Source organism: Procambarus clarkii, chromosome 4 (assembly GCF_040958095.1).
Source record: "Procambarus clarkii isolate CNS0578487 chromosome 4, FALCON_Pclarkii_2.0, whole genome shotgun sequence".
Classification (NCBI taxonomy): Eukaryota; Metazoa; Arthropoda; class Malacostraca; order Decapoda; family Cambaridae; genus Procambarus; species Procambarus clarkii.
Window position 1 is genome coordinate 5,437,263 of NC_091153.1, and position 18,659 is coordinate 5,455,921.

The following is an 18,659-nucleotide window of genomic DNA, read 5'->3' on the forward strand; positions in this document are numbered from 1 at the left end:
TTCGTATTTATATATTTTAATTAAAAGTACATAATAAATATTATCTAGTAATTAACTGCGTTCTGTTTAAATAATAATAATATGTGCTGTAGGCTTGTATCCCATAGTGAGTAGCAAGACCGTCGACTTTTGTGGTCGTCTTCTTGAGGCCACATAACTGACTATATTACTGGCTGCCCCCTAACCCACCGACAACAACACCAACACACTCTGTTACTGGGTAAACCTTCTAACTCTTCCCGTCTCCCGGCTCCTACTCCTCCCGTGGTATCTAAGAGTGTACACTTGAGGTTATATATGGGGAGGTCCTCGGCCACAGTGACCCAGCATGTAAGCTCGACTTTGTTAAACATAAACACCTCAGCGGGATGGCCTCACTGGCTAGGATTAAAGGGCCACAAATATGATGTTTTCAACCCCTGAGAGAGATGTTGCATGATGTAAAGCATGTTTTTTTATGCTCGGGCTAGCCGTAGATCACATTCTAATAGCATCAGTCATGAGGCATTGGGGCAGACGCCGGCAGGAGCAGTGCTTTTTCCACAGGACAAATGATTTCCCTAAATTTACCTAGATTTACCTGTGGGACACTTGATACTCTGGTTGGAGAAGCTAACGTCAGTCACTCCACTCGCTAAATGAATACTGGATGCATAATAAATTAATTTAACTAACCTAAATAATTGTGTACAGAAGTAGCCTTGGGGTCCAGCAAAGGGTCCACTGCTGGGGTCCAGCAAGGGGTCCACTGCTGGGGTCCAGCAAGGGGTCCAGCAAGGGGTCCACTGCTGGGGTCCAGCAAGGGGTCCACTGCTGGGGTCCAGCAAGGGGTCCACTGCTGGGGTCCAGCAAGGGGTCCACTGCTGGGGTCCAGCAAGGGGTCCACTGCTGGGGTCCAGCAAGGGGTCCACTGTTGGGGTCCAGCAAGGCGTCCACTGCTGGGGTCCAGCAAGGGGTCCACTGCTGGGGTCCAGCAAGGGGTTCACTGCTGGGGTCCAGCAAGGGGTCCACTGCTGGGGTCCAGCAAGGGGTCCACTGCTGGGGTCCAGCAAGGGGTCCACTGCTGGGGTCCAGCAAGGGGTCCACTGCTGGGGTCCACTGCTGGGGTCCAGCAAGGGGTCCACTGCTGGGGTCCAGCAAGGGGTCCACTGCTGGGGTCCAGCAAGGGGTCCACTGCTGGGGTCCAGCAAGGGGTCCACTGCTGGGGTCCAGCAAGGTGTCCACTGCTGGGGTCCAGCAAGGGGTCCACTGCTGGGGTCCAGCAATGCGTCCACTGCTGGGGTCCAGCAGTGTTCAATAAAGGTCCACAGAGTTCAAGCTTAGGACGTCACAACGATGGCATCCCTTTTATGCTAAATAAATGTAGAACACAAATTATAATTTTATTTAGGATCAAGTTGGTACATAAAAAACTGCCCGAAATGCTTTGCGCAATAGAGGCTTTAGGCTTTGTATGTACTAGCTCTATCTATAAATCCATCAATGTTTATATCTCACCTTGTATGTATGTACTTTACCTGAATAAACATTTTAATATTTTTTTGAAAAAGTGAAGACATGGCATAACTTTTGGCTATGTGGGTGGGGCATAGTCAAAGTGTACAAAAGACTATTCAATAACAGTTTTCTGTCAAGACTTGTTATATTGTTAGGTTATGAAGTATTAGATTAGGCTGTTTTAGACTTTGTTCTGTCAGGTTAGGTTGTTTGGGTTAAGTTAGGTTTGGTTGGGTAAGGTTAGGTAGGTTTTAAATTTGCTGGCAAACTCTAGTGTGTGATACCCGAATTTACCTTAGGACCACTATCTCGCTACTGGCCTCAATGAGGACAGGAAGCTAGCGGCTTGTCAATGGTCTCTACCATTTGTCCTGATAATTTTATTGAGTTTGATTTTAAAATTCAATAGTGTTTTGTCATTTACTGCTTCAGCGGGTAGATGGATCCATAGGTTTATAACCTTTGGGTGAAAAAGCATCTCCTGTTTTCTGTCCTACATTGTTGCTTGATGAGCTTGAAATCGTTGCTCCTTGTTTGTGTTACATCTGATGTTTTGAAGATTTTTTTAAGATCAATAACCTCCAAATTGTTCAGTATTTTAAATTTTTGAATGAGATCAGTCCGTATGTGTTTGGTTTGCAGTGTTGTTAGTCCTGTGGCCCTCAATCGTTCCTGGTCTGAGAGTCGACTTAGTTCTGGAATGATTTTTGTTGCCCAGTGTTGAACTTTCTCCAAAGAAGCTATGTATTTCTGAAGGTGAGGTCTTCATGCTTGCATACAATAATCCAAGTGGGGGCAGACCAGAAATTTATATAGTTGTGAATAACAAACTTCTTTTCCTTTAGGTCAAATGTTCGCTTGACTATTCCTAGGGTTTGGTTAGTGCTGCTCCTACTTCTGACTTCAAGGTCCTTTTCTGCATCAATCTACTGTAAGGTGTTTTGCAATCCGTCTCTCATTCCTTGATAATCACCTCAAGCGTAATCCAGAAAGTCATGATCCTAGACCTTTGCATAGATTTCTATAAATATAATTAATCTTAGAATATTGTGATCACACAAAGGGGTGAGCTTTTTCCCTACCTCAAATTTAAATTCAATTCAAATTTTTATTCAGGTAAAAGTACATACATAGATGAAGAGTTACAAACATAATGTTGGATTTATAGATAGAGCTAGTACATACAATACCTAAAGCCACTAATATGTATAGCATTTTGGGCAAAAAGTTTTGCTTTGAATTTCTGAATTTTTGATCAGTCATGCCCTCTTCCGATGTTAGTACAAGATCTAGAATGTCGTTTCCTCAGATGGGGTCTACCTCATGTTATGTCAGGAAAGGAGTCCTGTACCTGAGGGCCGCTATATCTCTACTTTTGTGTTAACACAAACGAGCTTAAGTACTTTCTTGTTTTATATATGTGTTTACTGTTTGTGCCTGCAGAATCAAGGTATTAGCTACACAAACAAATCACAATTGCGTGATGCATTAAATGAACAAATCCACAAAGGCCGTGACGAGGATTCGAACCTGCATCCGAGAGCATCCCAGACTCTGCCTTAATCGACTGAGCTACGACATGGTCAATTTGACCATGTCGTAGCTCAGTCGATTAAGGCAGCGTCTGGGATGCTCTCGGACGCAGGTTCGAATCCTCGTCACGGCCCTTGTGGATTTGTTCGAGGTATTAGCTCTTTGAGACACATGCATACACACAGCTCTTGGTGTGTAATTACCTAAGTGTAGTTACAGGATGATAGCTATGCTTGTGGTGTCCCGTCTTCCCAGCACTCTGTCATATAACGCTTTGAAACTAATGACGGTTTCGGCCTCCGCCACCTTCTCACCAAACTTGTTCCAACCATCTACCACTCTGTTTGCAAAAGTGGATTTTCTTATATTTCTTTGACAGCTTTGTTTATTTAGTTTAAATCGATGACCCCTTGTTCTAGAGGTTTAAATCTATGACCTCTTGTCTCGGGAATTCTTCCCTATCAATTTCATCAGTTCCTGTGAACGATTCCTCATGAACAGTTTCTTTAGTATTTAACCATCCATGTATTTAAAATCAATTTTGAAATTGGAAAGTGTAGCATAAGCTCATCGCAAGATGTTTTTTACGTGGTCCTCGGGTAATAGTTTTCTATCTAAAACCACCCTTAGATCTCTATCAGAATTTTGTTAAAGATTTTTCACTACACTAATTTGTAGATGTGTGTGTGTGTGCATACGTGTGTGTAATAATAATAATAATAATAATAATAATAATAATAATAATAATAATAATAATAATAAATATTATTATTATTACTGTATTATACAATGGGTGTTGGTGACTCACTAGGTAGAGTTGTGGGTGCTGCTTTTGTGGAAGAAAATGCAGAATAGAACCAGTGAAGAGCAGAGGTGCCATAGGCACAATCAGAGAACACTATAAACGTCAGAGGTCCGCGGCTATTCAACGTCCTCCCAGCGACTATAAGAAATATTGCCGGAACAACCATGGACATCTTCAAGAGAAAACTAGACTGTTTTCTAAAAGACGTTCCGGACCAACTGGGCTGTGGTGGGTATGTGGGCCTGCGGGCCGCTCCAAGCACCAGCCTGGTGGACCAAACTCTCACAAGTCAAGCCTGACCTCGGGCCGGCCTTGGGGAGTAGAAGAACTCCCAGAACCCCATCAACCAGGTATCAACCAGGTCTGTGGTTCGAGGCTCCAATGGTGTAAATATATGTTTATTTAAATACAGTACAATATATCAATATAAATAAGACACTTGGTGCTTGGGGTAAAAATGCCACCAATTTTCTGGAGGAGCTGGGTTCTAAGCTAACTGAAACAACAAGAAACCCCTAAAGCCACCAACTTCCTCTTCCAGCACCTCAGTGTGGCGATACAGAGAGAAAATGCACTCGGCATTCAGGGTTCCTGCCCGCCATCTGAAAAGCTAAGGGAACTCTACAACCTGTGACAACTAACCTTGCATGTAACCTATTTTGTGTAATGAACTTTAAAATAAAATAAAATTACAAGTTACAAATATATAGGGTGGTAGAAGACAATATGTAAGTGTATGTTCTAGACCCATAAAGCTCCCCCAAATGCTACATATCGTCTTCTTTGCGGCGAAGGGTCCCTACAAACACAACCATAGATGGTACTCCCCTATATGCATGATATGTTTTTTTTATATTTGTATATATATATATTTTATATACTGTATATAAAATAATTCTAATCATAATAATTGTACATATTTTAGTACAGTATTGTAATTCTTGATTACTCAGGAAACTAGATGTGCTTTTTTTTTTGCTTTACTGTATGTAATTCAATTATGTCTAATTTTATTGTACATAACATATCAGTATTGCATCACTGAATCTGAATAATATATATTTTCCCTCAGATGTTGTGTACTTTGTCTTCAAACAGTACATTTTTCTCTTCTTAGGTGTTGTGTGGGGTTGGTACCATGGCCAAGTGCGCTCTCTGCCAGGAAGTGTTCACATCAAAAGCCAAACTTGTGCAACACTTTGGTGATGCTCACAGCATTGCCAGACAGAGAGCTAGACGCTCAAAGGTTACAGAAACTATTAAGCATATTGCTTCTGAGACTGAGGAGAAAGAACTTGTTGTATTAGATGAACAAGAGGATATTTGCGTTATCACCAGTACAAAACAGCCGTTAAACTGTTCAGGCTGTGACAAGCTGTTTGCGACACACGCTAGTTTACAAGGTCATCAATGTATTGCTGTGGGTGATAAGTCAAAAAAGCAACCAGTCACTTGTCAGTACTGTGGACAGAAATGCAAAGACCGTCGTGGTGCTGCAATTCATCAAGCCTTTTGTGAGAAGAGAACACTAGACAAAATGGATGTGAATGATCATGAAGAAGCAAATATAAGTTTATCTTCACTAGACTCAAATTCAATTAGCTTACCAATGTTGTATGAATGTCCCGGTGATGATTGCGGAGCTATATTCAAAAATGAAGATCGGCTTATTAAGCACATTGAGAGACATCATACTGAGGAAGGAATTAGTATAATCAGAGGCCCAGTTCCTAGCTCTGAGCCACAACCAGAACATATGGCCGTGCCTCAGCAGTCGACACAACCACCCTTAGTGACAGTAACTATGAAGCCACACATTGGTAAAACAGAAGGACTGCAAGATCTCTCTCTACTTATTACTCCGACAAAAAATGTGGAGGAACCCCAAGAATTTCTGGATTGTGATAGCAAGGATTCTTCAGTATCAAGAGGGAAATTTGAAGACACCTCCACTAGTATTACTATGGAAGAATGCAGAGTATCAGAAGGAGGGACCGGAGGGAGCAGTGAAGCAGTACTGTATGTCATAGAAGATGGAACTGCATGTAAGGCATCACAAAAAATGTGTGATGGAGGGCCTCAAACCATGAAGAAAGAGACGAAAACTGGAAAACAGCTTAAGTGTAGAATTTGTCATGAGCACTTGCTTAACAAAGATTTGCTTACAGCACACATGAGCAAACAGCATGCCACAAGTAGAGAACTTACCGACATTAAAATTAAGAATGAACCACTTGATTTTGAGGAGGAGATAATGGAAAAAATGAATGTTAAAAATGATGACGAAGACTGGGAAATCATTCCTCACAGAAGAACAAAATACAGTGTAGGTATTAAGGTTGAAAAGGGAAAGCTTGAATACAAATGTAGTCTTTGTAAACGACACTTTCTGTCAGAATTAAGTTTCCATACACACGTCAGAAACAGAGAGTGCAAAAACAAAAAATTTAAATTGCCTAGAATGTTTTCTTGTCACTTTAAACAATGTGATTCATCATTCTTTAAGCTTACTGAACTACAGAGACATTGGCAAATTGCTCACAAGTTTTCAATGGCAAGCAAAAATGTAGAATTTGATGATGAAAGAATGTTTACAGACTGGTTAGCAGAGGAAGAAGAAAAGAACAAAGTGCGATTCACTTGTGACGTAAAGAGACGGAAGCCTCACCGAACTGAACGGTTATTAGTCTGTCATAGATTCCACCATCTCCGTACAGCTGCTGCCAGGAAAACTGCTAAGCGGGAATACTCTGATAGACATAATTGGATTCACAAAATACAACCTTGTCTTTGTTTTGCAAGAATGAAAGTGTATCAAGATTTTAATGAAGAAACTTGTGACTATACAGGAAAAATAAGTGTTGTATATTATTTTGAACACACACACCCTATTAATGAAATGCAGAATGGTAAAGAAGAGATATTAGATCATATTTTACAGAGAAATAAACGCAACAGAAGTACCCAGTTTCAGGATTTAAAGGGTAATGACAAGATGCTTCATCGTCAGAAGTTAGAAAAATTAGCCAGAATAGCGGGAAAAGAATATCGTCCCAGTGCCAAGAGTGCTAAAGTAAAAAATGCTTTTCAAAGACTGAAAAGAAACTCAGAGAGCCACACTGCAACAAATGAGGATGAAGACCCGCTTGCTTCAGTTAATGCGGCTAATAACCTCATGGCGACAGAAGATCTGTTTTCATCACATGTAGAAATGGTTCTAGACGGACAGTTTGATATGGGTCATGAGGTTTTAGCAGGATCAGTGGTGACACACCTGGATAATCTCCCTATTTTTGCTGGTGGCCGAGTGGAACACAGTAGTTATAGAGACGATGAGGAAGGTGAAGATAATGATAAGAATGATGCAGTGGAAGTGGCAGTAGAGTCATCATTGCAGGCAGTGTTACCAGCTAGTTCTGCAGACTGGGGAAAACTATTTGAGATGGTTCGAACACGAATTACTACTGAAAACAGTAGTGTACTGAAGGCTGAGGCAGCATTAGTTCTTCCTTACGAAAAATTAATTGATCTTGTTTCTCCTAGCGAACAGATACCCATATTTCGACAATTATGGGAGCTTGCTTACCCAGACAGCCAATCACAAGATTGTGTTCAGTTAGAAATTAGAATGATGAGATAGTTTTAAAGATTGATTTTTTGTTCATTAACTTTTTTTTTTTTAATATCACCTGTAATCAATTTCAAATTGAAAAGCATTCCATCCTTAGTTACTAAAAATGTAATACACTGAATGTTTTTAATTATCCGGTATTAATACATACATGTTTTTTTTTTTTTTTACAAATTCTGTAATACTGTACTGATATTTTGATTTGTATTATGCAGGTATTAACTTCACGATATGAACTGCAGAAAGTAAAATGCAACTTAATAATAAATTCATTTTCCCAAAATACAGAAGATATGACAATAAGGAAACTGTAGAACAGTATTTTGGTTGCAGTGTACAGTACGTAAATGCTGGAAATATAATCCATAATATAAAATATAGATATTTATCCATCTGTTATTCCTTATTATCACAGTATCTGGAGATCTCTGTTGATGTCCTCTCAATCATTTGCTCCATCCTTCCACCTCAGTTTGGTATCTCATCATAAATTGACTTTGTTTCAACACACTTATGTACCCAATATCAGTTCACTTGACATGTTCAGGCGTCTATTGTTTTCATTATTTTTAAGTGTAAAAAACGAGTACAATACTGGAGTTAGATTAACAAGGCCAGTGGCTGCAGATGTTTAACAACAGATAGTATGACAGATAGTATGATAGTATGTATGATAGTATTAGGAAGAAATGACAGTGCTGTAACTACATTTTGCTGTCTGCATTAGCAGAAAAGGTAAGTGAAACACAATTATTCAGAAATTCAGTTTTATAGGAATCTGGATCAGATTCAGAACAATTCAATCTAAATTTTGGAGAGTTGTAATAAACTAAATTCAAATACAATATTACAATATTGAATGTGGTATTTTCTAAATTTAAACAAAGATTAAAAAGTACAAAAGTACATATCAACGACTAAGACTTCTACTATACTAATGCTCACTGAAGCATCTAGGTTTTATAGTACTGTAGTTCCATGAGATTTTTTTAAGCTGTTTTATATTCATAAAATATGAAACTAAATACTTTTAGATATACTGCTTCATAATAATATAATTATTAATAAGCAGTATGAAATAATTATCTAAATCAGAAGTTCTTGGGGAAGATTCTTCACATGTGATTTTTCTTTGTGTAGAAGATAAGCTGACATGATGGTGATGTAATAATGAAATATATAGATGCAGTATGAGCTCATTATCAAGCTTGGCCCATATTTCTCAACTCTAGAGGCATTTAATCCAGTACACAGTCCAAGATTATTGGTATATTACCCCTCATATCTAGTCGACACCTGATCCTGGAGGTCACCGTCTGCCTTACTCGACAACCAACTTAACCAATTAGTTCATACAGTATTTATAGGGATAATGTAAGTATAGTGACAAATATTGCAAATTTTATTTCACAACTGTATCCAAGCATGCACCAGGTAAATATTTTACTGATCAATATTATTCACTCATAACACAAAAATGATGATAAGAATTAAACTATAAAAAGCATAATTTTTGTTCAGTTTTCATAAAATAAGCAGTTCTTTATTCCTTGTGTGTGATTTGAATATAATGTTTTTTATGACATTATGGAGTGTTGTAGGTTTAATCATTGTAGACTATTTTTGGAATCTGCTTATCTCACCACCTAGGGCATTAAATAATATACATTTAATATTAAATGTATATTACGTATATACATTTATAAACGTATATTATTAAAACAAATATCTGTAATAGATTTGTAAAATATGACATACTGTATATTATACAAAAACTAATTTTATAACCCAAATATTTACATACTTATGCAAAAGACAAAAATTTGCCTTGGTATTACCACGTCATTCCTGTTGGATAATAACCATGTGAACAACTCCACAAGGGCCGTGATGAGGGATTGAACATACGCACGGGATGTTCATTTGATATCACGTTATTGTGATTTCTGTGTGTGTATAGTAACCATAATTTGTGAGAATTATTTGTGATTACAGAGTTTGTAGACACTTGACAGTGAATGTCAGCACTGTACTGTATATACATCAAAACCATTAAAGTTTAAATAATTTTTGTGAGGTATATGCATGAGGTAAAAATCTATGATTATTGTGAATGTGAACAAAAGTAAAGGTGAAGAGAGGACATTCTGCATGCAAAATAAATGTGATTGCTGAAGCGCTATTGGTGGCTACTAGAGTATACCCGGAGTGAGTTATGGGAGTTCTACTCTCCAAGACCAGCCAGGGGGCAGGCTCGATTTATGATAATTTGATCCAAAAGTTATAACATTATACAGCCCAAGCATAACATTGCTTGGGATGTGTGAGTGACCAAAAAAATATTAAAAAAAAAAGTGTTTGTGAAATCAGAGTAGGGTGAGCCAGGGAAGGAAAGTGACTGATAAAATGAAAGCCTAGGTTAGGAAAGAAGATAGGAACACACAGCCAGAGGCCTGCACAAAGTATACCTGCTTGATAGTGACAGTGCCCTGACTTATGTATGGTTAGAAGACAATGATGTGATATGATTGTGAAAAATCAAATGTTTGAGCAGTAGAAGTGAACGATCTGAAAAGCACGTGCGCTGTTAATTCCTATTGTTGGTGTTAGGAAGTCTGTGCTGAAGTCTTAATGAGGTCAACCTAGGCCAAACCGAATCCTTCCCAGGATGCAACCAACAATGTAAAATTCCATAGTACCTATTTAATTGCTTGGTGAACAAAGACATCAGGTGAAAAAATATGCTCAACCATTTCTGTTCCCCCATTGGGATTGAACCCAAGTTCCTTGATAAAATTAATGATTACAGAATGGTGAATTTAAGAGTTGGAGGAAAAAGAAAAGGTTTAAAATGTGGTTGTACATTGTTATTGATGGTAAGTGTGGACAACACAAAGGGCACAGCAAGGGAAAAAGGCTGTTGTAATTAACCTCCAACCAGGTAGTAGTATTTTATTGATGATGATTCTGACAACCTACAAGCAGCACTGTACACCTGATCTTTCCTGCCCAAAATGCTTTGTGGAATAGTGGCTTTAGGCATTGTATGTACTAGCTCTATCTATAAATCCATCAACTTTTGTATCTCACCTTGTATGTACTTTACCTAAATAAATATTTGTATTTGTATTTTTTATATAAGTGGTGGGGTACTGCTGGGATTGACTGCTAGGACGTGATAGTGCTTGTTTATGCAATGCGATATATGTATTGTATTTGTGAATGATACGATGAATGACTGGGTGATGTTTTTTTCTTATTTACTATCTATAAGCTTTATTAACCCTTGGGCTGCACCCCTCGTTTATAGGAGACAGTTCATTGGTACATAGGGGAAAAAATAATAATTTGTGACTTTTGGTCATGGTGAAGACAGGAAATTTCAAGATGACGTCATGATTCTTGAGCATTAATTAATGGTGCAATTGCCTCTTGGAAGTCACTCTGGACCAGATGGGAGTTGCCACCAAGATATTTTTACATATATATTTCAATGTCTGATTTGCTTTTTCTCTGGTTTATGAAGTACTAATATTATTCAATAGTGTGTCAGTTTAGCAATTTATTTATAGTTCTATACATTGTTCTATACATAAAATGTATAGAACATCAGAATGCTCAAATATATTTATGCCATTAATATGCACATCTTATTTGTTGTTAGAACAATAAAACATTCAGTTTTTGATGTTATTACAATAAATAAAATTATATATATATATATATATATATATATATATATATACTGTATATATATATATATATATATATATATATATATATAATGTCGTACCTAGTAGCCAGAACGCACTTCTCTGCCTACTATGCAAGGCCCGATTTGCCTAATAAGCCAAGTTTTCATGAATTAATTGTTTTTCGACTACCTAACCTAACCTAACTTTTTGGGCTACCTAACCTAACCTAACCTATAAAGATAGGTTAGGTTAGGTAGGGTTGGTTAGGTTCGGTCATATATCTACGTTAATTTTAACTCCAACAAAAAAAAATTGACCTCATACATAATGAAATGGGTAGCTTTATCATTTCATAAGAAAAAAATTTGAGAAAATATATTAATTCAGGAAAACTTGGCTTATTAGGCAAATCAGGCCTTGCATAGTAGGCAGAGAAGTGCGTTCTGGCTACTAGGTACCACATATATATATATATAAACAAACAAACAAACAAACATTTGTGTGCACAATTACAAACCAGTTCTCGTGGGAGTAATAATCTTGTAGCCTGACCTTGCATATTTTGCATGATCTGCACTCATTGAGTAAATTATATTTTTGTATTTTTAATATTTCTATCATGGTTGTTTCAAGAGCAATGATGTACTGGGCTGTCAGTAATGTTGTTAGGATCACAGAACATGTAGGAAATAGGTATGCACAGATATATTCATGTTACTCATGTATGCATTGTATAATATTCCTAGAACAACAAAACACACCATTTTGCTATTTTTACACTGTAGACATACATTATATAACTACAATTTTATGCACCATAACGAATTACTAAGCAGTTCTGTTGAGTTTGGTAATCTCATAATCAAAGCACAGCATAGCTTCACATGCTGGCCAGTTGCCGACGGCACTTAATGGTTATGTCTTAAGGTTATCTTGAGGTGATTTTGGGGCTTAGCGTCCCTGCGGCCCGGTCCTCGGCCATGCCTCCTTTTTGTTACATACCCCCAGGAAATAGCCCGTAGCAGCTGTCTTAACTCCCAGGTACCTATTTACTGCTAGGTTAATAGGAACATCAGGGTGAAAGAAAATCTGCCAATTTGTTTCTGCCTCCACTGGGGATCGAACCCGGAACCATAGGACTACGAATCTCAAGTGCTGTCCACTTAGTTGTGAGGTCCCTGCAGACACAGCAAAATGCCTCCCAGTGTACTACACACGTTGCTAACTCTAGCCACAACAATGCCATTATTACCAGAATTCTCATCACTAAATCCTGAATACCAAACAATTTCTCACAAGTTTATTTTATAAAGGAAAATGAGGTCCCGTTTCATAATGCATAGATGCACCAAATCATGGCTATCTACCTTGTACTGTGAACATCGTAGTCAGCATCGAGTTCACCGATATCTGAACTTGTACATAGTTTTTTTTTTATCACAGTCGGGATCTTCAGACACAATCATCATTAAATAATCGCAGTTACTATTTATTTGATCAATATTAAATGATGCTATGGGCATGAGCTGCCTGGCAGTGCTGTGAGCTGTTGCTGCATGTGTTACTTATAGTGCCTCTCTCAGTAGGGAAGCCCCTCACAGCCAGAGGGGTTGCCCACACTTTTTTTTTTCCAAAATAGCATCTGTTTACAGGAGGGCTGAGGAAGGCAGTGTGAACCCTGTGTACACACGGTAGTTTTTAATCTTACAGTACTTTAAAACTTCTCCAACCGTGTTGCCCAGTTTATGGGTAATTAGCGAGATTATCCCTATCCATGCTGGGCAATTGAAGGTTAATTACTAATTTTTCTAGATTTTTTTTATGCCTCCCCACCCTGTAAAAACAAAAAACTGGGTATATATGACAATAAACTGCTGTGTAACACAAAGATTCCATGCAACATATTATGATTTTATGGCACTGTAGTTTACACAATATAACTGTTAAGCAGCACTAAATAACTATTCATTCCAATACAGAGCTTTATGCTCACCCTCATAATAAAGTATTTTGCAGGAAAAAGACCAGTTGAAGTCTTAAAGTCTTCCATAATGCCTATGGGAGGATTACTGAGGAGAGAATGTTCACTCTAGTGGTCTTCGTGACCTACACCTGCACTCTGCCATGTGATGATCTACGTTTGTTCACCTTTCCTTTTATGTGTCTTTGAGAAGTTAATTCTGAATATTTCCTCGGATTCTTGTTTAAAGACAACTGCTTCACTTTTTCCATGTAGAAAACTCCTAATTTTGCTCTTGGAGTAAAATTTTAAAAACTTTAAAACAAATTTTTTTTTAAAGTCAGTTACTTTAAAAGCTCCTTTTAACACTTGGAGGTGTTGGAAATGTCCAAGAAAAATTACATACAAATGTCCACCTGTCCACTCCTCAGGAATGGAAGTTCTCAAAAGGAAGCAAGGCACAAAAGATATAAAAATGTGTAATTTGTATTTATTTATAAATATAATAGATCAAATTATAACTTGAATGTTTTCATAAAATGTAGATAAACAAAATTCATATCAGAAGAAAACTAAATGATGGGGTGTAAGGGGTATATAATGTTGAAGTATTGCTGGAGTTACTTTATAACTCTTTGAGAACAATGGGTTAAAGTTTTACCTCTACAGAAGGACTATACAGAAAATCTGTATTTACAAATAATGAAAAAGAAACATTTAAAACTAAATAATTTTCTGCATACTACTTCTCACTGATTTCTCCCCCCGCCCCACATTGTGAGTTATTCTTACAAATTTGCTTTTAACACCTAAGACACATGAGAAACCATAAGATTTACAAATATTTTCACATCAATAGCCTGAAGCCATTTTCTTTTTTGCTGCCGCTATGATACGCGAGTGGTTTAGGGCAGTAGAATTACGCATTTTGAAACAGTTGATGCAGAAACGTTCATTTTCGTATATTGTAGAGCAACCTGAAAGGGAAATTGCTACAATTAATTTTAATCTCCAAGAAAGTGACTAGATACGCTATATGAAACCTATGATCTTTCTCCACCTAGCCGGGCATTGGAACATTCCTTAAAATCGGTGTTCTCACTGCAAAGGTTATTACATGGTCTTATTCAGTATCTTTTGAATCATTTTTACTCTATTTCCATCAGTAGGGTGGTTAACATGAACTGTTGAATAAAAATAAGTTATTCTGCCGTACACTGTCAAAAGGCTAGCACAATATCACTCCCAGTGTATATTTGTAAACAATGGAACAAAATATCCCGAGGGAGGAAGACTTACCTTCCCGATGAATGTACTTCGGACAGTTGGAGCAGCGTACCATCCCATCTTCTGGAATGCTTCTATAAACCCTTAAGCACACATAGCAGAACTGTCTCCTCTTCCAATATTTATCACAAGGGACACAAAGTGTAGTTGCATATCTCAGCTGCTTGTTATCCTTGTCCTTTTTAAACTGAAATGTAAAAGTTAGTGGTGAAATTATCGACTTTTACAGTCATATTGATAAAGAAGGCCAACAAGGCTGCAAACTTATGAACATCACTAAAATGGGATAAACCTCGGGCTGATTTTTTTTAATAACATGGGACGGACGAGCTTACGTACAAGGAACTAGAGAAACTGCGCTAACAAGCAGAGTATTCACCCACACAACCAGGGTGGCGCACAAATAATGCTTCATTGTGGAATCACAACAATGAATATTAGGAACCTCTAGCAAAACAAAAAAGTGTTATCACTAAAGGACTTCACTGAGTCAGGACATCTCATTTTTTGCTTAAAATGCAAGAAAGGTCTGAAGCTAAAGAAAATGAGAACTAGGACAAGGTACCTCAACCGGTCCTCTTACAAATTACGTCTGAATTTGGCCGTTTGTATGTATGGCCGAAAATGGACGTAATTTGAAAATAAATTTTGGATTTTCTTTTCCAAAACAGCAAGTTAAGGGTCCTCTGGTAGGTTAGGCGGGCAAGATGTTCTCCTAAAGTTTCAAAACGTCATGAAAACCATTAATTGAAAGTTTCCTTTCCTAACCTAACCAAGTAAGTTGTAGGACTCAAAGAAAACGGGACAGTACATCACTTTCGTTAGCCGATTTCACATCAAATTACAGTACGTCCATTGTTGGCCACAGCGCGCATACAGGCAAAAAGCGATGTTATTTTAAGAAGACAGGATGGGTACCTACATCCTGAGAAGAGCGTGAAGCTCTCCAACTCTCGAGTTATGTGAGAGAACTCTATCAACATCAGAGGCCCGAAGATTGTTCAACACGCTTCCACTACACTTAAGGGGGCATAACTGGCCGGCCCTTCACAGTGTTCAAGAGAGAACTCTATAAATACCTCTAAAGGATGACTAAACACTGTCTAAAAGATACCTGATCAACCAGGCTGTGATTCATATGTCAGGTTATGAACAGCTGCGCCCTACAGCCTGGTTGACCAGTCCATTTAAGAAATACTAAGAGTAAACTCGTATGGTGCATATTTGCATAGCTAAAGTAAATATAGAAAATGTCAGTTGTGAAATTCTTACCTCGTGCTGCCATTCTGCATTTTTCAAGTGTTCAATGCCAGCTGGAGTCTTAGAGCCACAGGAAGAGCACATGGCACACTCTTTACAATGCCAGCGGCCATTTGGTACACGCCGCAACCCAACACAATAGATGTGATACCTATACAATTAAAAATTGATAACAATTATACATGCAACAATGTAATGTGTTAACAGCAAGAGAAAGGGAAATATTTATTTAAACCAACAAAATTTCCATGTCCAGACTATAAACAAGGATGCCAGCAGTTCTACAAGCTCTTTATCTCTCTCTCTCTCTCTCTCTATTTACTCAAATTATACAAACTTTTTAGATTGATAGTCTTATTCACACTCAGATCTCAAGTCACCTCACTGAGCTCTCACTAACACAATAAACAATCTTATTATGTACCGTATAATGGGAACAAACATCAATGAAACAGACGTGTTGGTTGGCTGAGAGGACACCTCTATCTAGCAGATTATGCTACACCAATCATAAACTGGCCTACAAAGCTCCACAAGCAACAAGTTTTCCGACAACGTGAACTCACCCTCGATCGCACATGTCACAGAATATCATCTTGTCTTCATCATCAGGGTCATTACAGGTGACACAAGACTTGCAATCCATACACTGCCAGTTGTAAGATTCTATCTTTGGCACCATAACCAGGGTCAACTCAATGCATGTAGGGTGGCCTGAAAATAAATCATTATTGAGTGTACTGTATACAAAAAGTTTTATTCTGAGCAGATTTACTTGGCTGCCTCCTAAGGTAAGATTCCATCAGCAAATGAGAAAGCAAAGCACATAGTAAGGCAGGTCTGCACTCATAAGGATCCATTCAAATTCCCCTGTAGGTGTATACTGGTGCTAGGGAGTGCTGGGGATCATCTAGCACCAGAAAGCCCAAGACCTTTGCAAGTCCTAGCCTATAATAGCCAAGGATCACTATAACTACTACTTGGCTCATTCAGCCATGTATTCCATGCAACTACCAGGTGGCAGCACTTTGCATTCACACAGAGACAGACAGGAAGGAGGAGAAGTTGCAGTTTGCTTCGGTAAATCTTTGCATGCCTAATCTATTAATGTGTTATCACTGTCCAATTGCAAATTATGTTCTTCAAACTATGAATAAAGTCCAGAACATCCTTTCTGGTGTACACAATGAACAGACCTCAATGGCAAGGTACTTCCCCAATCAACTTCATAATTGTAGTTCCCCAATCAACCTCTCACAAAACTAAAACCCGAAGGGAAACCAGTGAAGCAAGAGCCGACTAAGGGCAGGTGGGGCACAAACCGGCCGGTTCTTGGAATGCCAAAATGAGTGAAACCGGGGAAACTGATACAACTCCCAGAGCCAAACCCCCTATCCCGAGAAAAGACAATGCAGGCAAAGTTCAGGCTCCTACATAATCCCTTGACCAGTCAGAGTCACCCTGGGCCGGGGTGACTATTATTAAAACTATAATTTTGTACAATAGCATACTATAACTAGACTTACTTGCTGATCGGCAATTTCCACAAATGATGAGAGGTTCAGGCTTGCCACCCTTATTACGATGCTTTGTCCCACTGCACACCTTACACCGTGGGACTCCTTCTGCTGGTTTCTCATCCTTCGTATCACTGGCAACGTCAGTGCCTAACCTACAGAAACATAACACTTATATTTTCACATACTGTATCAAGGCAATACAAATGAAAGCACAAGACTTACAGCTGCACAATACTCACAGCTGCACAATACTCACAGCTGCACAAGACTTACAGCTGCAAAACACACACACACACACCTGCACAACACTCACAGCTGTACCACACTCACCGTCGCAAAACAATATTATAATATTCAAGAGACCAAATTAACTTTCCTTCAGAGATGTAATTCTCTCAAAATCTTGAAACATATTTTACATGTGGTAAGAATCTACTCAGTATTTTTTGGAGTATTTAAATGAATAAATATACTACTCTGAACTATAGATAAATTCTATAAAAAGAAAAAATATCCACAAACCTCGTGGCCTCCTCTTCTGAATCGGAGCTTGCTCCATCCAGGCCTAGTTGATCCTGGGTAATGGGAGCTGCAACAACTGTGCCCAAGGGCATAGTTTTTAAGGCCAATGATGAGTACCTGCAAATAAAGAATATAAACTGAACACAAGATGCACAGAAATCGAAGTATAGCAGTCTCTCTCCAACAGATAAATTAGGACCAGATGCTGTTCACTGGAAAGACAGATTTAAGTTTTTTCGGCACACACAGCACCGCTCCTGTGCCAGGTAAGTCCACTACGGACTCACCATAGCCCGTGCTACTTGCCCTTTTCCTGTGCCAGGTAACTTACGGGCTCACCATAGCCCGTGCTACTTGCCCTGCTCTTGTGCCAGGTAACTTACGGGCTCACCATAGCCCGTGCTACTTGGAACTTGTTCCGAGTAGCTGAATCTATAACAACAACAACAAAAGTTTTTTCACCATTTATTTTTAGTAAACTATAATACTGTATATTAAACAAATTATTTATATTAATAAAAAAGTTGAAACCTATACAACACTGCATTTGTATCTACCGCTTTCAATTAGGACAAGCTAACTTTTTTTATATAGTTAAAACATGCCTTCCCAGTCTCTCTGTGGCATAAGGTCATATTTTTTCAACATGCCATCCAAAGCGCCACCGTCTGAGTTTTGTTTTCGGCACTGGCAGAAATAATTCAACTTTTTTTTACTCATAATATATATTTCATTGAAAACATTAAATCTTCTTCCATTATTTCAGCTCAAAATGCATGTAATGTATCAGTGAAGGTTACTATTAGCAGGAAATGCAGAAGGATACATCAAGATGAATTTCAAGTAGAAATTTGCTAATTAAAGTGGTGAAATACACCCATAAAAGTCTTAATTGTACTGAATACCAAGCAAGCAGGATTTTTCTGAAGGGAACCCCTTGTGGATCCCT

At 38.3% G+C, this 18,659-nt stretch overlaps 2 protein-coding genes across 6 annotated transcripts in view; one reads left to right on the plus strand and one right to left on the minus strand.

The window, feature by feature from the left end:
* The first annotated feature begins 103 nt into the window (after positions 1-103).
* On the plus strand, positions 104-7,583 carry LOC123751824 (zinc finger protein Xfin). Of its 3 annotated transcripts, none has more exons than XM_045733921.2 (2): positions 104-220; positions 4,953-7,583. In XM_045733921.2, exon 2 carries the CDS (start codon positions 4,974-4,976, stop codon positions 7,473-7,475), a length of 2,502 nt encoding a protein of 833 aa, XP_045589877.1. In that variant the 5' UTR covers positions 104-220; positions 4,953-4,973; the 3' UTR covers positions 7,476-7,583. The 3 variants fall into 3 exon arrangements, with proteins under 3 accessions (XP_045589877.1, XP_045589863.1, XP_045589870.1); XM_045733907.2 differs by having other exon boundaries at positions 202-330; XM_045733914.2 differs by lacking the exon at positions 104-220 and adding an exon at positions 351-440.
* A 6,014-nt stretch (positions 7,584-13,597) lies between these two features.
* Positions 13,598-18,659, minus strand: part of e(y)3 (enhancer of yellow 3) — a 41,712-nt gene continuing 36,650 nt past the window's right edge. For all 3 annotated transcript variants that reach the window (XM_045733944.2, XM_045733930.2, XM_045733936.2), the window contains 6 exons: positions 17,711-17,827; positions 17,195-17,340; positions 16,235-16,382; positions 15,681-15,819; positions 14,421-14,595; positions 13,598-14,098 (listed from right to left, as the gene is read on the minus strand). In XM_045733944.2, the coding sequence (XP_045589900.1) occupies positions 13,974-14,098; positions 14,421-14,595; positions 15,681-15,819; positions 16,235-16,382; positions 17,195-17,340; positions 17,711-17,827 (850 nt within the window). In that variant the 3' untranslated portion in view covers positions 13,598-13,973. The remainder of the gene's footprint in view (positions 14,099-14,420; positions 14,596-15,680; positions 15,820-16,234; positions 16,383-17,194; positions 17,341-17,710; positions 17,828-18,659) is intronic.